The sequence below is a fragment of the Rhea pennata genome, chromosome 3 (genome assembly GCF_028389875.1).
Source record: "Rhea pennata isolate bPtePen1 chromosome 3, bPtePen1.pri, whole genome shotgun sequence".
Classification (NCBI taxonomy): Eukaryota; Metazoa; Chordata; class Aves; order Rheiformes; family Rheidae; genus Rhea; species Rhea pennata.
The window spans coordinates 78,468,194-78,493,503 of record NC_084665.1 but is presented as its reverse complement, the minus strand read 5'-3'; the positions used below and the strand labels follow the sequence as shown (position 1 = coordinate 78,493,503).

The window sequence follows — 25,310 nt, the reverse complement described above, 5'->3', positions numbered from 1 at the left end:
ATTCCACCTATGGAAAGATTGTAACCCCAGCTTCACTGAAATAAAATAAAGAAATAATTAAGATCTGTTTCTTCGAACAGGCTACCAGGGTAAATATAACACATAGCATTTCAAGGACTATACATGAAAAGTCTCCTTCAAGAGATTATTTTGCCCCAGACATAATTTGTGACTTTTTCCTTCAAATTGCTGCTTTTCATTTTCACTACCTTCTCACCCACTTGACGACAAAAGCAGGCTTAAGCCACTTCTTCAGAGAAGCTGGTTCTTGTCAAAACCACATGATGGCGAACATGGCCAAACCAAACCAACGGCTCCCAAAAGGCAGGAAAACACCACATTTCTGAGGGGCCAAGGGCACTAAAGGTGTTTGGGAGATCAACCCAGTGGATTGGCATTTATTTCTCCTGTCTAGCTGTGATAAAAAGCATTCTCCTCAGAGCAAACAGCTTTGCTGATCTTGCTAGGTCTGATCATAATTTTAGTGTGAATGTGTACCGGTATATATGAATTCTCGCACAGTCACTGGACAGAAGAGAACACTTGGCAGTATAAAGGCCTGGCACATTTACTGTTTACTAATAAACCCTTCTTTCTCACTTCACCTTTTCTCTGGACAAGCAATTTTAAAAGCCTGCTGATGTTACACTGCTGGTAGATTTCTAAATGCATTCCTGTTTTTTCCCAGGTTTTCTGCAGCAAGAAACCTTATTTCTAAAGGCTGAAGAAAACATGAAGCTGCCCCAAATTATATGGTGTGTCTCTCTGAATAACTGTGGTTGCAGGAGTTGGACAATGATCCTCTGATTATGCTTATGAACTCCGCTTATTTACTGGGGATTTTCTGCCAGCTACCCATCCACTTACAGTCTTTAGGCACAATCAAAACATGTTTGCTCTAGGGAAAAAGAAACATTTCAGTGCAATCAAGCGCATCTGGTGTAACTAATCTGGGTTAATCACAGCAATGTGAGGGAAATAGAATATGCATTATAAACATGAAAAAGGAACAAATTTTCAACATGCTTTTCAAACTGCACAATAAATTTTCTTAATTATTCATTCTAACATAAAATGATTAAGCGTATTTGCTTTTGTAAATCTTAGTATTTCTAATATCACTTTCTGTATCACCTTTGTATTTCGGAAACTGACTCGGGGATGTGAAAGAGAAGCTAAATTTATAGAACTCTCATACACACTAATCAGCTGTTTAACAGAAAAACAAGCCTACCAGCCACACTACTACTCAGACTTGAGGGCAGTTAATACATTTTCCTGACTATTTTGGTGTCCAGCCTGGGAAGACATTCCATTCTTCTGTTCCAATGGATCCTGAAAGCATCTCCTTTTGATGCGACTGTCATGGTTTCATTTAAAATAACGCTTAAGTTAAAACTAGCCAGAGCATGATCACTGTGATTTCAAGAATTCAATGTGGATGAGTTAAGAAATATCAGCAATCTATTGTTTGGTGTTCAGTCCAGTAGCATGAAGCTTATTTGTCACTGCAGAGACTTGGGTTGCTTTTTTTTTCGTTTTTTTCTTTTTTCTTTTTTTTCCTTTTCTTTTTTTTCCTTTTTTATTTTTAAGACCTCGCCTGAAAACTAGACTAATAAAAACAGAATAGTAAAATACTCTGGAACAGTAAAATTTGCTGTTCTTGACATCCATGAGCAAAACAGTAATATCCTGTGAAAATAACATAGTGCTTTAAAAAGGTGCAATATACCTGTATAGCTAAACTGGTTTGCCTAGTATAAAACTAACTATATACAAGCTTGAAAGCCTGGGAGTTCAAGATTTTAAAACTTTAAAATCCCATCAAAGAGATTTGAAAAGACAGATTTATGGCAATCACTACAGCATAAGGAAGGTGCACCAGGAATCCTTCAAAATTCCAAAGGTTAAAGAAGTTAAGTGCTGGGTTCAGATCAGAAGGGTTCATTAGAGTAACCACAATGAAACACATGCAAGGGCAGGGAGGAAGGAAAACTTCACGAGAATCTCCTTTATGGCAATAAAAGGACAGAGTTGGGGCAGGGACAGGGAGGGGAAGAAAAAAAGTCTTCAGTAAGTAAAGTTTTCCTTTTGCAATGATGAATTTTAACTCTGCATCATAGTTTGTATTTTTGGTTCTTCTCATCGTTATGAACTTCATATTGCTGGAGTCTTCTGGCTTTTAGTCCATTCCTTTCTGAGTGCAGTCTGTCAGGCCTCTCAGTACCTGTGAGACTGATGAGATTGATGGTACTGAGAGCTCTGCTGAGATGATGTGGAATAGCCCATTGTACTCTGGGACTGAGAAGATCCCTGAATGTTGCTTTGGTAACTCAGGCGTGAGCTGGAGTGCTGGAGAAAAAGAGAAGGGAGTTAGAGAATGAAAAACAGCCTGTTAGGATTATGCAGCTTGGGAAACTTTTAATCTCTCCAAAGCTCATTATAATTTAACCGTTAGAGAAACTAACCAAACAGTGCTACCGTTTAAGATCCCATAAAAGAAGTAATCAATGTGCAGTATTAACACAGCACACAAAATGTGCTAAAATATTAGACACCTAAAAGTACAGCACGAACACACTTCAACATTTTGAAGGAAAAACATACAATATAAGAGAGAGAGGAGATTCCCTTTTGCATTTCAGTTGTTTCTGAAATTTCAGTCTATCATTATTGTACAGCATTGTTAAATTAATGCAACGACAAACAACTGTTAGGGACACACACCCTTTTCAAGATGAGTAGAACTAAAAGTTAGAGAGAAAAAATACATTCTAGTGCTGAAGAAAAGACAACCATACAACTTACCTAACTTGAGAAAATGTCCAGTAAATTAAAATAACACCATCTTAGGAAAGTCTTTCAACCTGTTGCTTTCACTAGAAGTGAGGTATTTGCTTAAAGGTGGGCATGTGTATGTGAAACACCCTAACTTTCATTTCCCTGAATGTTCTCACTGTTTGAGATGCTATCTCAGTGAATCCCAATCTCAGAAAGTCAAATTCAAGGACCGCTTGCTACCTCCAGTCTGCTTAAATTGCATGTTTATTACCATATCCACTCCCTATCAAGCATTAATAATGAGCTGCATCAGTAGATTTTCTCTAAATGTTTTATACATTACAAATCACTGTTTGCATGAACAGCACAAGTGCACAGGAGTCTCTCTAGCAGGGCAAACCCCACTCCAACCCACAAGAAAAGGAAGTCCCCAAGGAACATACTATTCACAGTTAGGAAGCACTTCGTTTTCAGCCAAGTTAAGTGCAAGGGCAGATACTCATTTAGTTAGGAATCCTGTTCACTCTCTAGGTGATGGTTCTACCTAGCGATGTCCAAGACCATCAGCAAGACCATAGACAACAGCAGACCTTCACTAACAGTGTTAAGAACCTATATTCTGATCAAGTATCAAAATTATGAATTAGAATCATAGAATCAGTAAGGTCGGAAGGGACCTCTGGAGATCATCTAGTCCAACCTCCCTGCTCAGCAGGGTCACCTGGAGCATGTTAGACAGGGTTGCATCCAGGCGGGCCTTGAAGATCTCCAGAGAAGGAGACTCTACAACCTCTCTGGGCAACCTGTGCCAGTGCTCCGTCACTCTCACAGGGAAGAAATTCCTCCTCACAGTAGGCAGAACTTCCTGGGCTTCAATTTCTGCCCATTGCCTCTTGTCCTGTTGCATGGGACAACTGAAAAGAGTTTGTCCCCACCCCTTGACACCCTCCCTTCAGGTACTTGTACACATTGATAAGATCCCCCCTCAGTGTTCTCTTCCCCAGGCTAAACCCAGCTCTCGCAAAATTGCAGAAATGCTGTGAAAAAGTTTGATTTCTCAATGGAAGCCTTGTGGAGAAAGCGGGTCCATGAGAATACAGCATTGTCCACAGAACAAGATGCTGTTCAGTGAGGGGCAATACCCAAGTCAGTGGTCTCATCTAACAACTGGATTCCAATTAGGAGAGTTGTGAAAGCATCCTGACACTTTTCCAGCTGCATGATGAAGAATAAGAACCTCAAGGCAGTGTAAAACATTTCTATGCTTTATGCATAGTTTACATAGATTTTTAACAGTCCAGCCTTGTGGCTCACTATACCTCTGTATAGTATCAACATACCCCACAGGTTGCATAGAGTGACTTCAATTGGGTACAAGGGCCAGTTTGGGAGATAACAGTTCAAGACACTGGCTTTGGAAGAGATGTCTCTCAGTGGCAGGTGTATATAACCATCTGTTAATAACCAGATAATGCATGGCATGCATGGTTGGATGACTGAGAGTCTGTCTGAAACCTGGAATTTGTCTCAAAATTCTTAAAGTTTTTGCAACTTTTGACAAGAAAGAATTATGACCTATTTTGTAGGAACTAGTTCTGGATGAAACGCATCAGCTTTGCTAAGCTTTAGCTTTTGCTAAGCAAAAAAACAAGATCACCTACGGAGTGCCTAGTAAAATTAAGGAATTGCACTGTCATTTGTAGAAGTAACAAAGACTGGTGTTGGTGAGCTATAAAAAAAATAAATTAATTAATATTATAAGATTACAGGAATATATTAACTTGCCTACACTTATTTTAGTTCCAAAGAAGAGAATTTGTTTTAACAAAGTCGGACAAATTGCAGACATTCCTTTCTGTAATAGAAGACAGCCAGCTAGAATTAAAGGGCAGATAGTCAAATACAAGTATAAAAACGGATAATGAGACCATACAATTTAGCAAGTGATGTAAAGGGAACATATAGATCATTAATAGCACAGGCATCAAAGAAAAAGTCTAGAAGGAAGAAGTCGTAGGGAATAAAAAAGAATCTAATTATCTCAAAAGAAGAGATACAAACTGCTAACAACTTGTAAGGAGGAAGCTTGCCAACAATTTGGAGAGCTTCATAAGCATTCTATAATGGATAACACAGCACACCAGTCCCCAAAATATAGACCAAAACAGGCCAGCCATAAATACTATGTAGTCAGACAGCTGCAGGGATCTGTCCAGACCTCAAGTCTGTCTGGAACTTTTCAAAAAAGAAACCTAGTTGTCTTTACTCTTAAATTGCCTTCAATGTCTTCATGAGCATTTGTAATTAAAACAAAAACGAGAGAAAAATGTCTGGCACTGAGAAATCAATTGTCTGTGGAGGAAGTCTGGAGGGCTAAGTCAAAGCAGCTCCAGAGCTGTTTTTTTTTAAAAGCTGCTTATTTTAAGTTAAAAGCAGCCTGAACAGACCATTTTCCAAGGCTGGACCCTCTCAAAACACAGTGGCAGATAAAATCCTTGTCATCTCGTAATATCTACCTTTCTCTTCTTCTACATTTATAGCAAGTCTGCTTCATCCAATACTTCATGTATGTAGTCTAGGTCCATTTTTCAGTGGAGAGAAATCATAATTTCAGTAAGCTATGCAAACTCAAAAATAATTCAGTGATATTGCTTTTACTTATGAATTCTAATGCTACTACACTGGAAAACTTGAAATCTATTCAACTCAGGTTATATCAGAAATAATGTGTGTGTCTGTGCCCTGCTTCAGCATGAATCATATTGATACACTAATATATCATTCTTAAGCTAAAATGCATTTTTTCTTTAAAATTCGAAACGAAGCTAGCAAGAAATTAGAATAACTGCTCCATACATGTGATGAGATGAGTTAAGAATAAGTTAAAAATTGAATGAAAGAGCCTGGTACTAGCTTGGCTCCTGCTTCTCATGTTGGTCTTAATCTTGCCAAGAGCTGGGTATTCTGAACTTATCTAACACAGCATCTAAGCACATGCAATGTTTCTACTGACTTCAGTAAGATTATTCTCAAACATAAAGCTAAGCACATGGTTAAGTGCTTTGCTAGAGCAGGCCGGTCCTCAACATTTCATAAGGCACAGCGGATGGGACTCATACTGGTACTGTATTGAAAATTGCTGACTATAGAATAAAACCTTTTTACTGCTGTAATAGGATTTAAACCCACATTTTTATCTAATACATCAGAGCATGCCTGCTTGGCTTACAAGAAGAAGTCATTAAAAGATAATTTGTTCTTGGGGTGGGGAAGAGGGAAAGCAACACTTCGGCCCTTCTATATCAAAAGCAGTAAAAATTCAAGGGGTTACCTGATAATCTGAAGGCATGACAGGCCCGCCCGAGTTAGCGCCTGAAGGCCCTATGCGTGGTTTCTTGGTTGGAGGCACCTGGTTGAGGCTGGAGTCCTGGCTGTGCTGGAGTCCCGCGCCGGCGCCCCCTCCTCCCGCGCCGGTGCCACCAGCCGTGCCGTTGGTCTGGGTGCTGTTCTGCTGCTGCGGCTGTGGCTGCTGCGGCGCTGCCTGCGCCTGCTGCTGCGGGGCTGCTTGCGGCTGATGCTGATTCTGCTGCTGCTGGTTCTAGGAAAGAGGGCAACAAGGCACTGTCACCGGCGCCCTGCCACTTCATGACCCGCCGGCACGGGGGAAAAATCACAGCAGGGCTGCACGATGGGTGAAACACAGCCCCTCTGTGTCGCTGTTCTGCCTGGGTAGCCCTGCACTGACTGGGGAAGGACAGACTTCCCAACCAGAAGCTGCCGTTCATTTTTGGTTTTGCTGTGGCGGTTTTGTTTTTTAATAAAGCAAGTAAGACTAGAACTGGAACGGGAGTTCAGGGATTTTGACAGCTAGCCAAGCACTCAGGCCTGAATAACCAAGAGGAGGCTGGAAGGAACTATTTACAAGTCAGTGATCACCTAATGAACTGAATCGAAAAAAAAACAAATTTCTCCAGTGCTCAGTGGCAGACATCGTGAACCAGAGTAAATCATTCTAAGTGCTTCGGTGGCACTGTTCACTCAGAATTAAAACCACTTTTTAAACTTCCACAAATGACACATTACAATAATCTGAGGAGGTTGCCAGCATTAATGTTAGAAAGGTAAGCCAAGTGAGACCAGAGAAATTATGTAATTTTTTCCAGGTTACAAGGAAACTTGGTGCCAGAACCGGAACAGCTTTCATTATTTTTTTACTCTCTTGTGCTTTCAGCACCTTGTAAAGAGAGGTATACTGGGAATACAGTCAAGCATGGTGTGCTAGGTATGGGGTCAGCATATCTAATTGAAATAACAGAAAAGTGAAAATTGCCCAGAGGCAACTAGTTGAAGGAAAAAGGAGTAGAAAATAGCTGAGGGAAGAATCTGGCAATGGAAAGAAAAGAGTACTTATGGAAGAGAAGTCAGACAACTGAGATGACACATGGGCCTAGCAGCAAGAGAGACAAAGGTGCTACAAAAGGGAAAATAAAAAGTTAAGAAAAGCTACATGAGAGCAAAAGACATTGTACTCTTCTGGCTCTAGAAAGTTATGGACCGGAGGGATGGTTAGGAGATTGGAGGGAAGGTTGGAGAACCAGCAGAGTGCAACCATGACCTCCTTGGTGAGACACTTACAAGGAAACACCATCCATTTGTCTGCTTTCAAGCACTAGGCAGGGCTCCTCCAAAAGAGCACTGAAGCAGATAAGAAAATTGCAAAGAAAAGCAATTTCACTCCAAATGTGAGATATGTAACCTGTTCATCGTGGAAAAATACCTACAATATTCATGGCTTGAATTAAAAAGCCCTGCACTTAATAAAACCCCTAAAATACCATATGGAGGTATAGAACATTTCAGCATAGCCCTTCTTTTTCCTAGTTTGTCTGCTTAGGTAATTGTCAAACCTTTGGTATGACCAACTTTTATAAAAAACTTCACATTATTAATGTCTCAGAAATCACAGCAACCCATTGCCACTAGCAGAAACTTGATGCCCCCAATAATCAAAAAACATTTAGTTATCTCAGATAAATGACATGAAAATCTGCTGTGATGCCATTCATAACAACTATTTCCCAAGATACCTTCAGATGAAACTTAGAATGACATGTTCATTTAAGATCACAAACAAACATTGCATCCTCTAGGGCTTATGGGTGGCTTGTATTTTCATCTAATGTTTAGCAAAATCAGTATTATATCCCCCTCCCTGCAGTCCTCAAATCCCATCCCAGTCAAATGCTATTTCCAGGGAGATTTTGAAAGGCTAGCTTGATCAACTTTTAAAATTAAAGTTCATCTTTGTTTAAGAAGCCATTTATCTTTTTTAATAATGGTTTGAGCTTCACTCATATAAACAAGCTCCGGTAACTAAGCCCATATTTGTGACAGAATTCTGAGATTTCTATTTTCTTACAGGTGCTTGGATGCAAGAGAGTGTATTGATACTGCGAGAGCTGAAACACAGCAATTTTGTTATAAGTAAACAAACATGGCAGGAACTAACAGAAGTAAGAACAATAGTTTGTCATAGGTCCTATGTTTTCTAACTCTGGACATTACCACAAAATTTACCTGACTAGGCCGAGATTGCTCTTCCATGCAGCTACTACTCTTACTGCCTTGGTAAGGACTGAGATCTACTCTGTGTTAGATTCTGGTTGGGGCCCAGCTGTACTGGCAAACCATCTTAGTGCAGAAAACAGTTTACGCCAGCAAAAACATGCTCTGGTCAGCCTAGTTCATAGTGGTTCCTAAATGAAATAAACTTGTCTGAAGTCTAGGTCTAAAGCTAGCAACACAGTATGTCTCTGTAAGACCCAAGTTACTACAATGAAAATCCAGCCCTATCTAGCAGAAATGAATCTAACAGAACCTACTTAACATAACTGTAATGAGAAAAGAATCTTTTCATTTTGTTTTATGAGCACACATTTAGCTGTACTGTCTTAATGATTAAACATTCTGAACTTGTTTATGTAAAAGGTTATTCAAAGAAGATGCAAGTTCCACACAAATAAGCACAGAGAACTCCTGTACATTTCCTCTTTAGGTCCTCTTGGAATGATGGCAGCTAAAAGCAGGCTACTGCCAACAGAACAACTCATCCAGCTCATTCCCCATAGGTCAGGGCTAACTGTGCTGGTGATATAGATGGAGACTCCTCAAAGTCATGTGATACTGTTACTCTTGTTTGAAACAGTTTTGAGAAAGCCTTGCCTGGAAAAACATATTTTTGGTTAACCATTCATATTTTATCAGTTTTCATTTGAGAGCACCATGACTTTCCTAGTTGTATACTTGAAAGGAAAAAAAAAATGCTTATTATACCTTATCCCCTTTCTCTTCAGGTTCATCTTCATTGAGGAATTCTCGTTTAGGATATGGAATCTGGCAGCCAGCAAATACACTGAAATACATCAAACAGTAAACACTCAGCAAATATGTATATGAAGTACAGTTGCTTAATGTTCTGAATCTGAAATACAACACAATTTAACTTTTGGTATTCAGTGAGTCCTATTTCCACGAGTGAATGATGCTGTAAATACCCAAGACAGCAGCAGATACAAGCAACCAGATGCTGACCATAATGTCAGATCTTTTCTGTGCTGGCAAGATGCCATCATTTAGAAATTATGGCATGCCTGAATGCCTGAGTGCCAGAAAGACCACTTGTTGATTCAGATAGCAAAATGAATAAATACAATGTCATAGCAGCCAGAGACTCCACAACCCGGAGCATGCACAGCTCACTGAATAAAGGGCTTGAGCCAAAGAAAATTAATGTCTTAAGAGCACCTCTGACTTACAGTGGGCTTTAAATTTATTTGCCAATCACAACTACAGAGTTACTATCAATTAGTAATAAGAGCTGACTCTCTCAGGTCTTGTTTAGAGAAAAGAGAAAAGCCTTTAAACTGAGTCAGCTAATAGGATTTGGAACATCCCTAGATGTTTACGGCAGATGCTTTATCATAATGTTATCCTGTAATTCAAGGAGATTTACAGCACTGCATAGGATAGTATCAGATAAATACCAGACAGAAAATCACGGGTGGATATTCAGTCATTATCAACTGCAGCAATTCTGGACACTGGCAGAAATCTAAGATGTCATTTACAATACAAAACAATGAACACGGAATGATTTTTAAGTGCCTAGCCTAGGCACAGAGTAGTGCTTTGGCTTGTTCAATTAAAAAAAGCTTCCTAGACTCAACCAGACTCATCCTTCCCTACTCCAGTGGATGTGTTCCCTCCTTCTGCGTGGCTTGCTGGCAGAGAAGGCAGTGAAAGCAATAGAGGAAGTCTCCCTGCATCCCACTCCTGTGCCCTTACTCACTGCACTTCTACAAGCTGGGCAGACACACTGGAAGAGGAAAGTCTGCCAGTAAGAGCTGGCTATACCACTAGAATCTTTCATGACAGTAAAACATATAGGTAAATATATAAAATCTGTACTGTCAAGCTTCTGAACAAAGGGACCTGTGGGATTTCAGGGAAACAATGATCCTCCTCTTTTCTCTCCTTGTTGTGATATGCTCCCTCAGAAGAGGGCATAGAAATGTGCTGTAGGTCAGAGAAGAGTCCTAGTCCTAGAGAGAGGCACAATGAAACCGGGCAACAGAGTGTAAGGCTGTGCAAGCAGAGCAGAACAGGCTTAGATATATACTCTGAACATTGTAATAGTGCAGTCACTTCCTTTGACAACAGGTACAGAACTACAGTACTACTGATACTGGTATATTGTCCCTGACCACTCAGCTCTAGCACCAGTAGATACAGACACTTCAAAATCGCACTAACTAGCTATTTGAGAAATAGCTATCTCAATTTTTCAACTGTTGCCTCACTATCAGAGATTAGCATTTAGCAGAGAGAAGATAATCCTGAAGAGCACAGTAAATACATACTCTGATGTAGGCAGAGGATCCTCTTGAAAGTAGGGGTCCTGCAAAGCCTGTTCTGAGGTAATTCTCTTTGTAGGGTCCATAGTAAGAAGTTTCTGAAGCTGCAAAGTGTAACAACAGAAATAGCAAAAAGTTTACCAAACTATCATTTTTCAAACTTATGACTTGTATATCTTAGATCATGGACTATTAAGTCATCTGTGGCTTGTCCAGATAAGCATAAGTTAGCATTTCATGCTTAGTACAGTTTCCAAGAAACAGAATGCACATCCACCAAAGCACTATGACTACGAAGTACTTCTCATATAAGAAATAGTTAAGTATCTGGCAGGATTAATTGTTAAGGCTGAACGCTGTGCTAAAGCAGTGCTAAATTCAGCTATTACAGGTTCATAAAGCATCACTTTTAAATAAAGGTGTTTTGTTGTAACACCTTTATAGCTTTTATATTGCTCCTTACTGCTGACACAACAGAGCATCAGAGGAGAACGCTCTGAACATGACCAGCACCCTCTGTATCACAGTAGAGATGAAAACAATAAATCTTCATCTCTCCCACTGGCAACATTTCAGAGTCAGTATGCTCTGCCATTCACACAGATCAAAATCCCACTCTAATTGGTATTGACATAAGAAAGAGGAGAAGCAGACCCTTCCTAGTAACCCTTCTTCCTTGCTAGAAGGAAAGCAATGATGAATTTGTTAGCGGAAAGGCTATTGACTTAAAAAAAGATAATATATCAGTAGTACAAAACAGGAATTACAGTGATAACATGACGTTTCTAGTCTTTTTTATCACATTCTGATAAACTCATTATATGAACTCTGGGTACTCAAATAACATTGTACAGTATCACGTTCTCACTTAATACTCTTGTTTAATTCAAGTCTACAGTGAAAATAAAATTCCTTCTGCAGAGGACATCTTAGCTCAAACTCCTATCTTCCAGGTGTCAAACAAAAATTCCCTGGATATCTGGCAAAAGAACGGGTTTTTTTGGCATAAGTATGATTGGGTTTTGTTTTAATAAATCAAGGTTTTGGTAATCATTTCTATACTTTAGATAGTCGGTATAGTAAACAGCTGGAGAAAGCACTCATCGTGTTGAAGAAGATATCATTCCCTGCATTTCCTCTCTCGATAGTTGTAACTAATCCTATTTCTTGATCAGTTTTCATCAAATTCTCTGTACTTCCACCACTTCCCATCCATTTCTCCTTGTTTCCTTTACTTTACAATCTGTGGACACCAACAGATTGGCCATCTTCTGGGCTAGCTCTCCACCTATCAGACCGCTTGCAACCAGCTCTTGAACTGATTCCTGCTATCCAGAAGTGTACCTCAAGATGCCCACACTTGTCCTACATTGTACACAATCAGAGAGTTTGCATGGCACATTTTATTTATTGTGCTTTGTACTGTCAGATACCCCTCAGCTCTATGCAGTTTTAAAGATAACAGTAAATTTAATGGGACAAAGGCAGAGTTAAATTCTTGATTACAAAGTTGGAAATGAGAAAAGCAAATTAATACAAACAGTTTAGGTTATACACAACTAATGATCAGCCACAACAAGCTATGGTGCTGGCAAACTAAGCCTTTAATTCAGGAAAAGCTTGCTAGGGCTACTGATTCTCTCTACTTCGTTCAAGACAGAATCTCTTCATCTTTCTCATTTGTCTTTTTCTGGTTCTTCTCCCGACAATATAGCAGCTTCTGGATGTATGCAAAACACATCTATGATAACCTGCACCTCTTCCTCCCTTGTTCTGAGACTGGACTCTGAGATACAACGTGTAAATGCAATTAAGCAGGATATTCTCACCTCCCAGAAGTTTACCTTCTTCTAGTTTACATTCATATTGTTCTCCTTAGCTAGTGCATTCCTCTCAGCTTATCCTGCTGTTATTTTGAAGACCATTGCAGACTTCATAAATAATGCATCACTGAAATGTTTCTTGTATATCCTATCAATCTAATTTGCTGTCAGCTCCACACAGTCACCATATATGATACAATAAATACAGACTAACTACAAGTTTTGATATTCAGCATCTTTATTTCAGATCACCCCTCTTCCTATCATTAACTTCAGTAGCTTGTGGCACCATTACAGGTGATTCAAAATACTCCCTAGTTCTTCCACTGTGACTGCAGGGACAAATGCTCGTGTTCTCATATGGTCACTCCTGCTCTTTGGTACTGTATGTGGTCATGGACAGAAGAAGAGGAACACAGGGCATCAGCCCTGCACTACCACACTTCTTCAGAACTGGTTGTTGCTGTACTACTCAAGAGAAACCTCCTCCAACATTTTGCCCAAAATCACCTTCATCACAGGGAATCTCCAAATACAATCTGTTTTCTCTGTCATTCAGAGACAAGGCTATTCCACCACTGTGGAAGATCTGAAGATAATCAGAACCTTTTAATGAGCTTCTCGCTCTCTTAATAATCTCCCTCCATTCCAAACAATATAATGAATTTGCCCATTCCAGGTGCTGCCACACACACAGTATCTCTCCAAGTGAAATGTTCTGCCTATCAAGGATGCTACTGGGCGTCAACCTTCTTCGATAGTCTGGTGTTCTGTAGCTTCTGCTGCTTCCAGGGAAGTGAACAACAGCAACAACAAAAGTTTAGATACAATTTGCTTTCAGGGAAACAGTTGCTATCACAATGTAGAAAGCTTGTGAGACCGGACTCTATCAACAGACTATCATACTCCTCAGCAGCTCTCCAATTCAAGACTACTGTCTGTAAGGCTCCACTGGCCTGACACGATGGCTATAAATACAATGTTTGTAACTATTCCAAGGCAGCAAGAGCAGATGCCTCTCTTTCTGGATGGAAATACTTTCTGGCTTTCATGTAGACATTAACGTTCTGTGTCAGGCATGATAGCCTCCTCTTCGTCAAGAGTCACTTGCTATCCTACTTGCTACCGCATTCATCTCTATCTGCTAGACTTGTTGAACACATCAGCACAAAATCTCGATCAATAAAGATTACAAAGTAGATATCCTCCGAGGTCATCTTACAAGGCAGAGGTTACCTCAATAAACAACCTAACTGCCTCTGATATGAAAAAGGAGTTTCAGGAAGTCTGCTTCAGAATCAATGTACTCCCAGCCTCCTAGGCAGGTGTATTTCTAATCTCTTGATATGGGAGAGCAATGTACATCTTTCCTCCAAGCTCTGCTGTTTTTTTTTGAGGATCTTTCACAAGATAAGGCAGGCACCAATCCTCTTTGCAGTACCATGGCTATGGCAATTCTGGTGACTGGACCTCCTCAGTGTAGCAATGACCTACCTGGAAAGTTCCTGGATATTCTTTCACAGAGCTCTGGGAGACTGATCTATGGGAGACTGAGCAACCTCCTTCTCTGTAGTCTACCATTAAACCATCTCTATTAATCTCTGATTATTAACAGTGCAAAAAAAATGACTAAGAAAATCTGTCTAGCTAAACAAATTAGGTCTTCCTCATGATGTTCAGACAGAGGCCTTAGACCTTTGAAAATCTCAGTTCCCATCCTCATGATTACACAGTGGACTTTATAGGGAGACACCTATCTATTTGCTCATTCAAGGGTGTACCCTGCATTAAGTTTAGTTTACTACCTCTCCATCATTTGCTTCTTTACCTTACCACAAAAGTAGGCTTTCTGGTGCCTTTCACCTTTAGGTGAACGGAGAGGAAATTCAGGTGCTAATGAATGACAGACCAATTATAATTGGTCTTTTTAGTTAGTGTCTCCCTTCAGATCATTCCAATTTCTGCACAGTAAAGTAGGTTTATGAGATTTTATTTATTTTTAATAAAGTTTCAAATGTCTCATTTGAATGCTTCCCTTCATATGCTGGGTATCAGCAAGTCCCATCATCCCACCCACTTAAGACTAACCTATTCTATTTCTACAGTTATTTTTGTCATTATCTAGAAGATAGTAATAAGCCAAAGAACAAAACTTTCAAAGAGACTGCGAAGCTGAATCTACCTCTGATGATGAAAATAGACTACCAGAACTCAAGCCAAAGTAACAACTCCACTACATTGACTCCCTATACATAGCATCAGCAAAGTCACTCATCAGAGGGAAGAAACAAAACCAAAGTTCACTATAGGAAATAATTAAATCTGTTGAAGATGTTTTGCCCACAAGCACATCTATTATTCTTTTTTTCCCTTTCTTCCCACAGAACTCTCCAGCTCTTGGGATTCTGAAGCCAAGCAGAACCAGGGAATACACAATACTATTTTATTTGTACAGCAAGCCAGGAGTAAGACTGGGTACACAAACACCCAGAAGATTCAGTTATGTAAACGCTTCAGATCTTGAGTAGCAGCAGTTTAAGCACACTCTCAACGTGAATGTACACAAAGAGGAAACATTTCAAAAATGGCTAGTTAGTGATAAACAGATTTATTTCATATCAGTGTTCACTAAAATAAGATGGAAGAATAGGCACAGATATTACCATCAGAAACACATTTCACTCCTATCATCACAGTGATTTTCAAATTATACCTACCAAAAGAAAAACTTTGCTGTCAGGCTTGACTTTGTGTTTCTCCATGTATTTTATGAGGCTACTATTGGCATATCTGAAAAATATCATTAACAAAGACATTTCAGAAACAAAGCAGCATTAAGATACAGAACTGTACCAAGCGATCACAAAAACACTTATCAGCCTTTAATAAGTAAAATGTGAAAAGAATTTCTATGGGAAATCATGTCAGACATATCTAGCAGTTCGCACTACAAGCATGTCTTTCACTAATAGCAGTACTAGCAATAATATCAACTGTGTACAGATTGTTTCAATGGAACATGTAACTTTTAAAGTGTACGGATAATCTGTTTATATTGTTGTACAACAGAGAAACTCAAGCTGAAGTTGTTTATGTGCTACTTTCCTAAAGCAACTCTACCACAGAAAGTGCAGAGCAGTTCTTAACAGTGCAACAGCTAAGCTATTATGTTGTGTCTTCCAGTTGCAGTTGCAGAGAAATCAGCTTAACACGCTATCTCCCTCCTCCTACCTGCAGCAAACCACACAGTCCTTACATCTCCTGAGCTTGAAAACACACAGAATATGCCTGACTTGTGCTGGGCCTTGCCTTTAATTTATAAATCCAGAGGTTAACTACAGCTATTTCAAAGAGAAAGAAACTTCAGGCACAGAGAAGCATCACAGTGTGTTTAAAGTCAGTGTAATGAAACCATGAGAGAGCTGGACACAGAATCCAAAGGTCCCAAATCCCATTTCTCTGCCTTAAAACATAATCTGCATTCTGATCTATCAACATCCTCTGACTAATTTAGTCAAAGCACTGGGCAACACTAAAGGCAGGAAATTCTCAGATCCCAGATGGACTTCACATCACTACCTGTTGCGCCTATTACCTTCTACAGCAACTTATGACCACCACATTATTGGCTCAGATCTCTGCTGGTCAAACAGACCAGGGAGGTACTTCTCTATTCCTTCTCACACAAAATGAATGAAGTTACCTCGAACAGCTAATAAAAGTGGTTTAAACAACCCCATTTGATTTTGCCTGCCATACATTAAATGGCACTTTCAACGACTCCTTCCAGAAAACTGAGGCCACCAACTGGCAGATGCTTTTAAGCAACTAGGGGAGAAAACATCCTTCAAGTAAAACATCTAATTCGAAACAGGAGATCTATCACAGCCTTAGAACCCCCCCCCCAAAAAAAAAAAAAAAAAAAAAGAGTTCAAAGACAACAGAAGCTGATTTCTGCATATGTGCTACATTCATTGGATTCTTGCTATCATCTACTTACGTTGTTCTTCTAAAATCTTTCTGAAGAGTCGGATATTCTGGCATCTTTCTTATGTCTTCCCAATCTTTATCTTTGTGGGTAAAAAAAAAAGGAAAAGAAAAAAAAGGAAAAGTATTTGAAATACTTGAAAGATAGGTTAAGTGATACATAAGAAGAAATAGCTACAGGAGTTGTTTGATTTTTTTTATGTTTGTTGGTATTATTTTTCCATAATTGTCAGCACTTCCAAATCCATCACACTGACAGCTCCTATGTACCTGTACAAACAATTAGGCAGTTCTTTTAGAACACAATTCAACTCAGCAGCATTATGTCTAACCCTTTAATGAAAATAAATTACCTGCAGGGAATCCCATTACACTGAAAATGCGATCTAGTTGATCATGATGAAAAGGATTACTTGTTTTGATGTCCTCCTGACGACAGTGAAATATAGGTTCTGACGTCAATAGTTCAGCAAATATACAGCCAATTGCCCAAATATCTAGGAGAGAAGGAGGATCGCTCATGTGAATTCTCTGTATTTCATCACTTGGATTTTTGTTTTTGAACAATTCCTGAACAATCTGTAAAATTACTGTAAGATAAAATGTCTCACAGTACAATTACATACAATATTTTAAAAAAAATAATGCCTTAACATAATAAATAAAAAAGGGAAAAAATGAATCTCCAGATTTTACAAGCAAAATCACAGTTTCCAAATTCTGTTTCAAATTTTACACTGGCAGTCCAGCACTTAATGTAGTCACAGTTAGGGCAGAAACCCACACAACATTGGCTGACAATATAGCCTAAAGGGCATTCAACTTACTATCAAAACCAGAACATTGTTTCTCTTAAAGGATATATTCAAATAAAAATTCTATCACATTCTTTAGAACAGTTCCAAACAGATAACTGATAAGCAAATACATACTAATAAGGAACAGACTAATGGCGCTCATGTCTAGACAAATAGTGCAAGCTAGATAAAACAGAGAAACAAGATCCTAATTTTAATTGAGAGTAGAAGGCTGATTACCAAATTAAGAAAAAAAAAATCATACCTGACAACCAACTCTCACTGAAACAATACTAGACCTGTTTCATCTACACCTTGCAAACATGCACAAAACAACAGCATGATATACTGCTATTTTAATGTTAGGAAATAGTAACCTTCATTTCATAAACTTTTCATTAATATGCTTTTCAAAACTAAAAGTATCATATACAAGAACAATAATTCTATTTTCTGTAAAAGAAATTTCTAGACTACATGTAATCATTCTGTAATCTACTCTGACCAGCAATCCTAGTGTTCTGTAAGACCTTAATGCTTTATTATGTATCTTAAAACGGAAGTATGAATTTATCAGGGAGGAAAATGTTACTAGCAAAAAAAAAAAAAAAAAAAAAAAAAAAAAAAAAGATGTGTTATATTGACAAATATATCTAGGATATAACTCTGGAAAAAGATATCAAGATCAGACAAATAATGAACATAGATTACAAGAGTGTAGAAGCCTTGTTTGATAGCTGAGGATAGACTAGATGACCCTGGGAGACCTTTTGAACTTCATCGAATTTAATAGTATATACACAGAAAGGAGTTTAACCTTATTTTAAAGATATAATAGGAGAATTAACTAACTGGAACTTAGTTTATTAGATTCAGACCGAACAAAACACCATCACCAAAAAAAAGACAACTTTTTTTTATCTGTATGCCACTAATCTAAAAATTTCAAAATTCACCACCTCTCATTGGTGCTGTCTGGACCATGCTGCCTAAGAGACACATAATTTACTGAAAAGAGAAAAAAGCACTACTTCCCCAGAATCACAGAAGGTGGAGATGAAAAAAGAACCACCATACAGGATCTCTTTTTGTCAAATCAGATCTGTTCCATTTTCATTATGTTACAGATGTAGGATTTGGGGTTTTTTGAGGTGTCCCAATTTATAAGCTTTTTCCCCAACCTCCTTTACAGGAAAGTCTGATAACATCTCATCAGACTTTACAATTTCAACAGAGTATAACTTGCTATATGCATTACATCACTTTCCCAGGTTTTTATCTTGATTTGATTTTCTCATTAGCATTATCAGCATGAAAACAAGAACTTTAGTTCTAAATATTTCATCTGCTCAAGTAGCTAAAGCAGTGTATTAATCACAGTTCCTACTTGGGCAGTAGGCACAAATTATCTACTATAGTACAGAAATTATTTATTACTTGAAGAACAGTATCTTCATTTAAAACTATTTGTTCATTAATTTTCATATCGAATGGAAAATCTTTTGGGGCATAGTTTATCTAGAGGCCAAGGGGGTTGTAGCTCCCCGTTACTGCGGCCTTCAGCAGTGCTCACAGTCCATGACATAGTGAGGGAGCAGCTGGGCTGCTGCACATTCCTCTATTCATTACTGCTGTATCATGACTGATCTTTTCCATCTGGAAAAAAAAAAAAAAAAAAAAAAAAAAAAAGTAGTAATCTTGTTGACAGTAAAGCTGAACTGGAAAATCTCCTTGATGTGACACTGCCAACTTGAAACCTCTGATGCTTTATGAGCAAGATGCTTCCTTGTGTAAGAGAAGGACCATTGGGGCGATGAATTCCCATTTCCTGGCTCTACGATTAATACAGACAGCACATTTAAAACCCTTTAAGAATTCAAAAAGACAGACATTATTGCAACTAAAAGTTAATCTGAATAAGCACTGATTACTTCACCTTGGTGTGTGATATACTTTTAGAGTGCATTTCTGGACAAGTCAAACATGATCAGTCATTATGTTCTTGAGTAATTAACAATGCTGGGGTTCAACCCTTTAGGTTTCTTCCTACATACCCTTCAGCTTCCAAGAATTAATATAAAGTACCTGAAAGTACTTAGTATAGAAATCCTGAAGCTTTGATTTCCATATGTGAAGATTAAACAGCTGGAAACCTGCAGTTTTAAACAGGTCAGGGCCTTTTTTTCATGAATCTAACTTGTGTGTAACCTGATCTTAAACACATCCTTGATACACATTAAAACCATTCTCATTGTTAATGATTTTCTGTCAAGTTTTTCTATTCCATTTTTTGTAAGATTTATAATTTACAGTAATTATTTACAATGTGTAGCATTTTTCTAGCAAGAATAACTTGTTAAATTCTGGAAAACATAACTTCATCAATACAAACATCCCTAATATGCATTTATTCCTTACATTGTTCATATTAGTCAAACAAATATGAATTCAAGATCTGACTATGAAAAAAATGTGACAATTAGTAATTCCCTATGCAGCCTCATTTCAAATGTTTTCAGAATATGGGCCATAAAAAAGGATTAACGATGATTAGATCCTACTAGAATCAAAGAGTCTATTGCAAATAAGAAGCATTGCCCTTTATAAGAGGGCATTTACACAGGAAGGCTTAAAATATGCAAACAATATTTTTCAAATACAGCACATTTTATTCATCTAGTTCATATCTATCTTTAATGCAATGTGAGCTTCTTATAATACTTAGAACCAATACAGTATAACAGTTTTATTATAAATAAGACTAAAATGTATTTTAAAAAAGAGGAAAAAAATTTCTAGTAATTTTCCAACTGTTCCTGAGCCAAAGAGAAACCAGAGACATCATCCATTTTAACTAGTATGTCCCAGAACCACTGAAAACTGGGCCACATATACCCCATAAAGTTGTGCTAAAGACGAAATGTTTTCTGATCTGATGTCCCAGAAGGAGCCTAATAAATTATACTAGAGTGATACAATTGTTCCTATAAGGATGGTTCTGTCTTCTACCCTTTCCTCCACTATCATGAAGTTTGGAAAATGATCCACAGTAAAAGTTGTTCTTCATCAGGGAAGCAGCATACTAGAATAAGCATACAGGAAATGTACTCCACAAAAGTGTCAATAAAAAGATTCTTGTGTAGGGCACAAATTTCTGAAGATCCAGAGACTCGACTACATAGTTATTCATAAAATCAAATGCTAACACGATCCCCAGTATTTCAAACACTTTGCCCGCCAATACCTTCAGACTGCCCACTTCTCCCTCAGTTTACACTTAACCTAAACACAAGCCAATTTTGCAGTCTGGTTCTGGAAGTAAATTCAATTTCTCTGAATGGGAGGGAAGGTCCTCATAGCAAAGTCCTTTCCCGAGATTCTCCAGCGAACAGCTTGCTCAGGTCCTACTCACAGCTCTTCACCAGTGCAATATCTTTCCATGCTAACAATTTTTCTTGGGTATACAATGACTTTGCAAAGAGAAAAACCCATCCTTTTAAAGATGGCCCCTTGCTGATGATAAACAGATTCTTCCTACACATACCCCGGTGTCCATATCACGAGAATGTTTGTACAGCTACCCATGTCCCAGTTTTGAAGCCTATGACGCTAATAGCTTTCTAGGTCAGCTACTAAATCTGAAAAAATCCTGCATGACCCGCTCCACTCTGGCACCGAAGCCCAGGAGCAAGTACAAAAGGATGCCAATGCAGATGTTCTAATGATAGGGCAGATTAAGTAGGCAAATGCTCATGTGTTCCTTCCTTTCTATGACAGAACAATCTCATTTCTGTATTTATGACAATATTTTGGAAAGACTCTTTATGACTATTAAGACAATAAGACAATTTATTGAGACAACAGCCTTGATTCTCAAAAGGAAACCTCTTTCTCCATGCACATTAACTACAATGTTTCACTGAAGACAGAACACAAAGATGAAATACTTTATATTTGTTAATTAGATCCAAGAAAAGAAATACAAAAACAAGATGTTAACCTTACACAGTTCTTCAATAAAATTCTGTTCAAGAAAAGAAATAAAGAATTGAAGATTACATTTTGGAAAACACGTTTATTTATCGGCAATTGATTGTTAGTGAGGTTAATTTAGTAGCACCTGTGTTTCAACCCACCTGGATTTTTTTTCTTTTGATTTTGAATACGAAGTCTAGATTCCAGAAGAAGTCAAAACACCGATTAAAAAAAATGAACAGCATAGCAACAGAGGGACACCAGAGTACAGCTTCTCTGTACTCTGACGACCTGAGTCACCATAAGGTAGCTAGCCAGGCCCTGAGCCAAGCCAGGCAATCCAGGATTGTAAAAAGCTACAATGTGCACAAAAGATTCATGTAAACTTTCAAATCAGATCAAGGAAAACATATGCCCCAATAGACAGGAAACCTGGAAGAGGACTGTGCATGCAAAGGGCACCTATTTCTTTCAAATAAGTATCAGATGGTCTAATGAAAAGGTGTAAGTCCTTCACAAGAAAAATCTTGCCTTTCTTATGCTGAACACACCAGCGTATTCTAAACTGATCATGAATTTTGATACACAGTGACCTGGGAGTATAGAGACATCACAGAAAAGAGTTTATTAATTTCTGCAGGTTTTAAATACCTAGAAATTAGACTTCAAAGACATAATACACCTTTAAACTGGGAATTTCTTGTTTCTTCTGTCTCATCAGGTGAAAAGAATATACATGTCATTACCACCCCAAAAGTGTCATCTTTTTTCTAAGTTAAAGTCTAAATTTTTGTATGTTCCATTAAAAAAATACTTTAGTCAGCAAAATAGAGGGTAAGTGAAAGAGTACTTGCTAGCCTTTGAAATTTGACATCTTCTGTGCAAAACTGATAACAGGGTCAAACATTTACATGAGACAGGCTTTTCACGGGGAAGCAATAAAATGATCTGAAGAGGCTAAAGGTCAGAAATTTGATATTACTCATCGATAAGTTAGCAAACATTCACTGAGCTTAAACAGGATCGCAACAGAACTTGACTGAAGAACATGAGTTTATACTGTAAAAACACAAGGAATAAGTGTTCTGCAGACAAAATACCTCCCAGAAACCTGAAGGGATGCTCTCAGTCAGCCAAATATGTATTTAAGTGCAGCTCTTCATTTCAAGAATGTATACCTCCTGGGTCAAAATGTAGAGAGACAAGATAATTCAAAATTTTCAAAGGCAAAAACTATTTCAGTTAAAATCAGTCATCCTTCCTCCCTTTTTTTCACCCATATGCTTTCATCCTAGCCTTTTAAAGTAAGCTGCCCTTTTCTCATGATTGTCCTAAGAATTTCGTGAATTTCAATTACTACATCTTAGAACTTTTGGAACATCTTGAATGAAATTCCAAGTTCACTAAAATAAACTGAAATTTCTGCAGCGCTTTAGCAGGCCAGGATTTCGTTGCTCTCATTGAGCAGAACTTTTTTAGGTTGTCAAAATACTGTCTCTCCCATTTAAATTTCTACTCCTTAGTATATTTACATTAAGTGAACATCTTGAGATCATACGATTTCACACTACTGCTGTGCATTAGGTACATTATCTAGCTTGCAGTGCTACATTTAAATTACTGTGGTAATCTTCATGACACAGGTACCTAAAATAAATAACTGAATATGGGGAGTGGCAATAGAATCAGATGACCCTAATATATCCTCTTATGCAGCAAATATATAATCATAAACCAAGAATCCATGTTAAAGGACTTAAGTATTTAATTTACAGAACTTCACATCTAAAAACTTGGAAATCCCTGTTTTATGGTTGTATATGCAACTATGTATTTTCTTTGTGCAGACTATGTACCACAGGAAACCTCAGAGAGGAAAACGTGATCTTATTAACAACCGTACCATAAAGCACAAGAATTAAAGTTTTAGGGACATTAGTAGATCTGGCATTTTCCAAGTTTTCAATATTTGCCTTGCAAAAAAAGCAGCATTCTTTAAATATGGTGCTTTTGTAAAGATCTGCAGTGCCTGTCCCCCCACCTTCTTCCCAAGAAAAAATCCTATACACATTTTCATCAGCAGTTCTTTAACTCTTCAGTCTCTGATAATGTCTCCAAGACTACTACCGTTTAAGCTACAGATTAACTACATTGGCTAGCAGTGGAGCAGGCAAAAATCCTTGAGAAAAAGAACAGAGGGATGTTTGAACAAAAGCTGGCCCATCTCTTCCTTCTTTTTCCCCTTTTCTTCTTCTACAGAAGAAGGGGAGCTCCAGCCATAGGTGATGTCACGTCAGGGCAGGGAATCAGGCCACTGGGACAAGCGCTGAGCTCTGGTGAGGAAAGTGTGTTATAGCTGCATTTTCTCCCTACTCCTAAGCCTTCAAATAAGTCAGGGAAAGCATAGTGCTATCATTTTTAGGCCACCTACAGCACCTCCAAGATGTAGCAGAGCATGTGCTCTTACTTCTGTTCTGGCAACAGCAGTGCTTAGACCTCAAAAGGGCCAAGAGCTACTCTGGCAGGCTGCCAAAGCTTTCCAGTGAAACAACAGTAAAAGAAAAAATGGTCTTTAAGTGACATCTCATCAAAAGCACAAAAAATCTAATGGGTGACAGGAAAGGCAGCTTTGTAGCCTGGGGGCTACTTCCCCCTACCAAATATCAAACAACTACTGTAAGCAAAGGAGTTATGAAAGCTTCTCACTGCAAAGGTCACCAGAATCTTTTATACTGCAACGTATTAGGCACGTCAAATATAGAAGTTGTTACCGTTTCCTCCTATAACCACAGAATAATTAACATATGCGACTGTTTCTTGAAATAATATTTACAAAGTTTTCTAGGGAACATTCACAGCTTTGCACAGTCACTTTATCATGTGATAACAAGGACTGACAGTATCATCTGAGCACAGGACTGGAAGGTTCTTAATCATGGTGCTTTATCATTAATTCCCTCTCCCCCATCTTCTTCCATTTTATTTAACCACTGCAAGCAACAAGTATCTAATATTGTACAATCTACAGTGTACAAATAGCATAGCGTATTAGAAAATTGTTGCCATGATCTGTGCACTTCTGAACTGTAGCAATCAAGAAGAGAGCAGTAAATCTTCTTTGAAAAAGAAATACACTTACTTCTCATGCCAAATCAAACACAGATTTTTATATTACAGTATTTTAACAAAACACAGCTTTTCTGTGCACAGTGGATATCTTTGAAGGTTAACTTCATGCTGAATAAAGAGGGACAATTAGTTTATAATCTGCTGTGTACTCTCACTTGGCTTGTGTCATCAACTATTAGAACTTTTTACTAGGCCCAACAAGTCAACACCTTCTACAGCTAATGTAAGGTGAGCAAAACCTGCTGCTATCTTGCAGGAACATGTAAGAAAAGTACTTTCATAGCTTGTTCGAGTTCACAAGTCCATGACAGTCTTCTCTGGGAGTTATTAAAGCTTTTGATGCTTAACTTATTTCAGTCAATAGAGAAGAATGCACACAAAGAAATCTCACCACCGAGATAGCACAGGCAGAGAGGCTTAATCTTCCTTCCAGGCAGAGTGCTTCACTTTACATTTTCTCAATATTTTTATTACAAAGGGATTCAACCTTACAGCTATTTCTCACAATGTACTGAGGATATCTCCTACGTTCTTATATGCAATTCTGGCATATGCAACTCAGGCAACAAAATGAACTGCCATGAACTGTAACCCTGCTGCCAGCCAGAATTATTCCCAAGAAATCTATTTGTGAAGCAATCCCAACTCCGTCCTGAGAACAAGTCATTCTACTGAAGTACTAATCAGTACAGTAGTGTTGAAAGTTTCAGTTAATATTGCTGAAATAATTGTGCTTGAAGATCAAACTGATGAATCAGCTAAAAAATTCCTCTGCACCAGAAGTATGCATCTTGAGATAGTTATATTGTTAGGCGCTTGATTTTCAATCAAGTTCTAAAACTAACTTTTGCTGGTGAACCTGTTTAGACAAGGGAGTGAACAGAGCAAGTTAAAAGTTTTCATTA

General features: G+C 38.2%; 1 protein-coding gene across 1 annotated transcript in view; it reads right to left on the bottom strand.

The window, feature by feature from the left end:
- Positions 1-1,928: 1,928 nt before the first annotated feature.
- CDK19 (cyclin dependent kinase 19) overlaps positions 1,929-25,310 on the bottom strand; it is a 124,824-nt gene continuing 101,442 nt past the window's right edge. The window contains exons 7-13 of the mRNA XM_062572651.1: positions 16,858-17,001; positions 16,518-16,587; positions 15,235-15,307; positions 10,701-10,798; positions 9,115-9,193; positions 6,113-6,379; positions 1,929-2,352 (exon numbers count right to left, since the gene is read on the bottom strand). Coding sequence (XP_062428635.1) covers positions 2,221-2,352; positions 6,113-6,379; positions 9,115-9,193; positions 10,701-10,798; positions 15,235-15,307; positions 16,518-16,587; positions 16,858-17,001 — 863 coding nt within the window. The 3' untranslated portion in view covers positions 1,929-2,220. The remainder of the gene's footprint in view (positions 2,353-6,112; positions 6,380-9,114; positions 9,194-10,700; positions 10,799-15,234; positions 15,308-16,517; positions 16,588-16,857; positions 17,002-25,310) is intronic.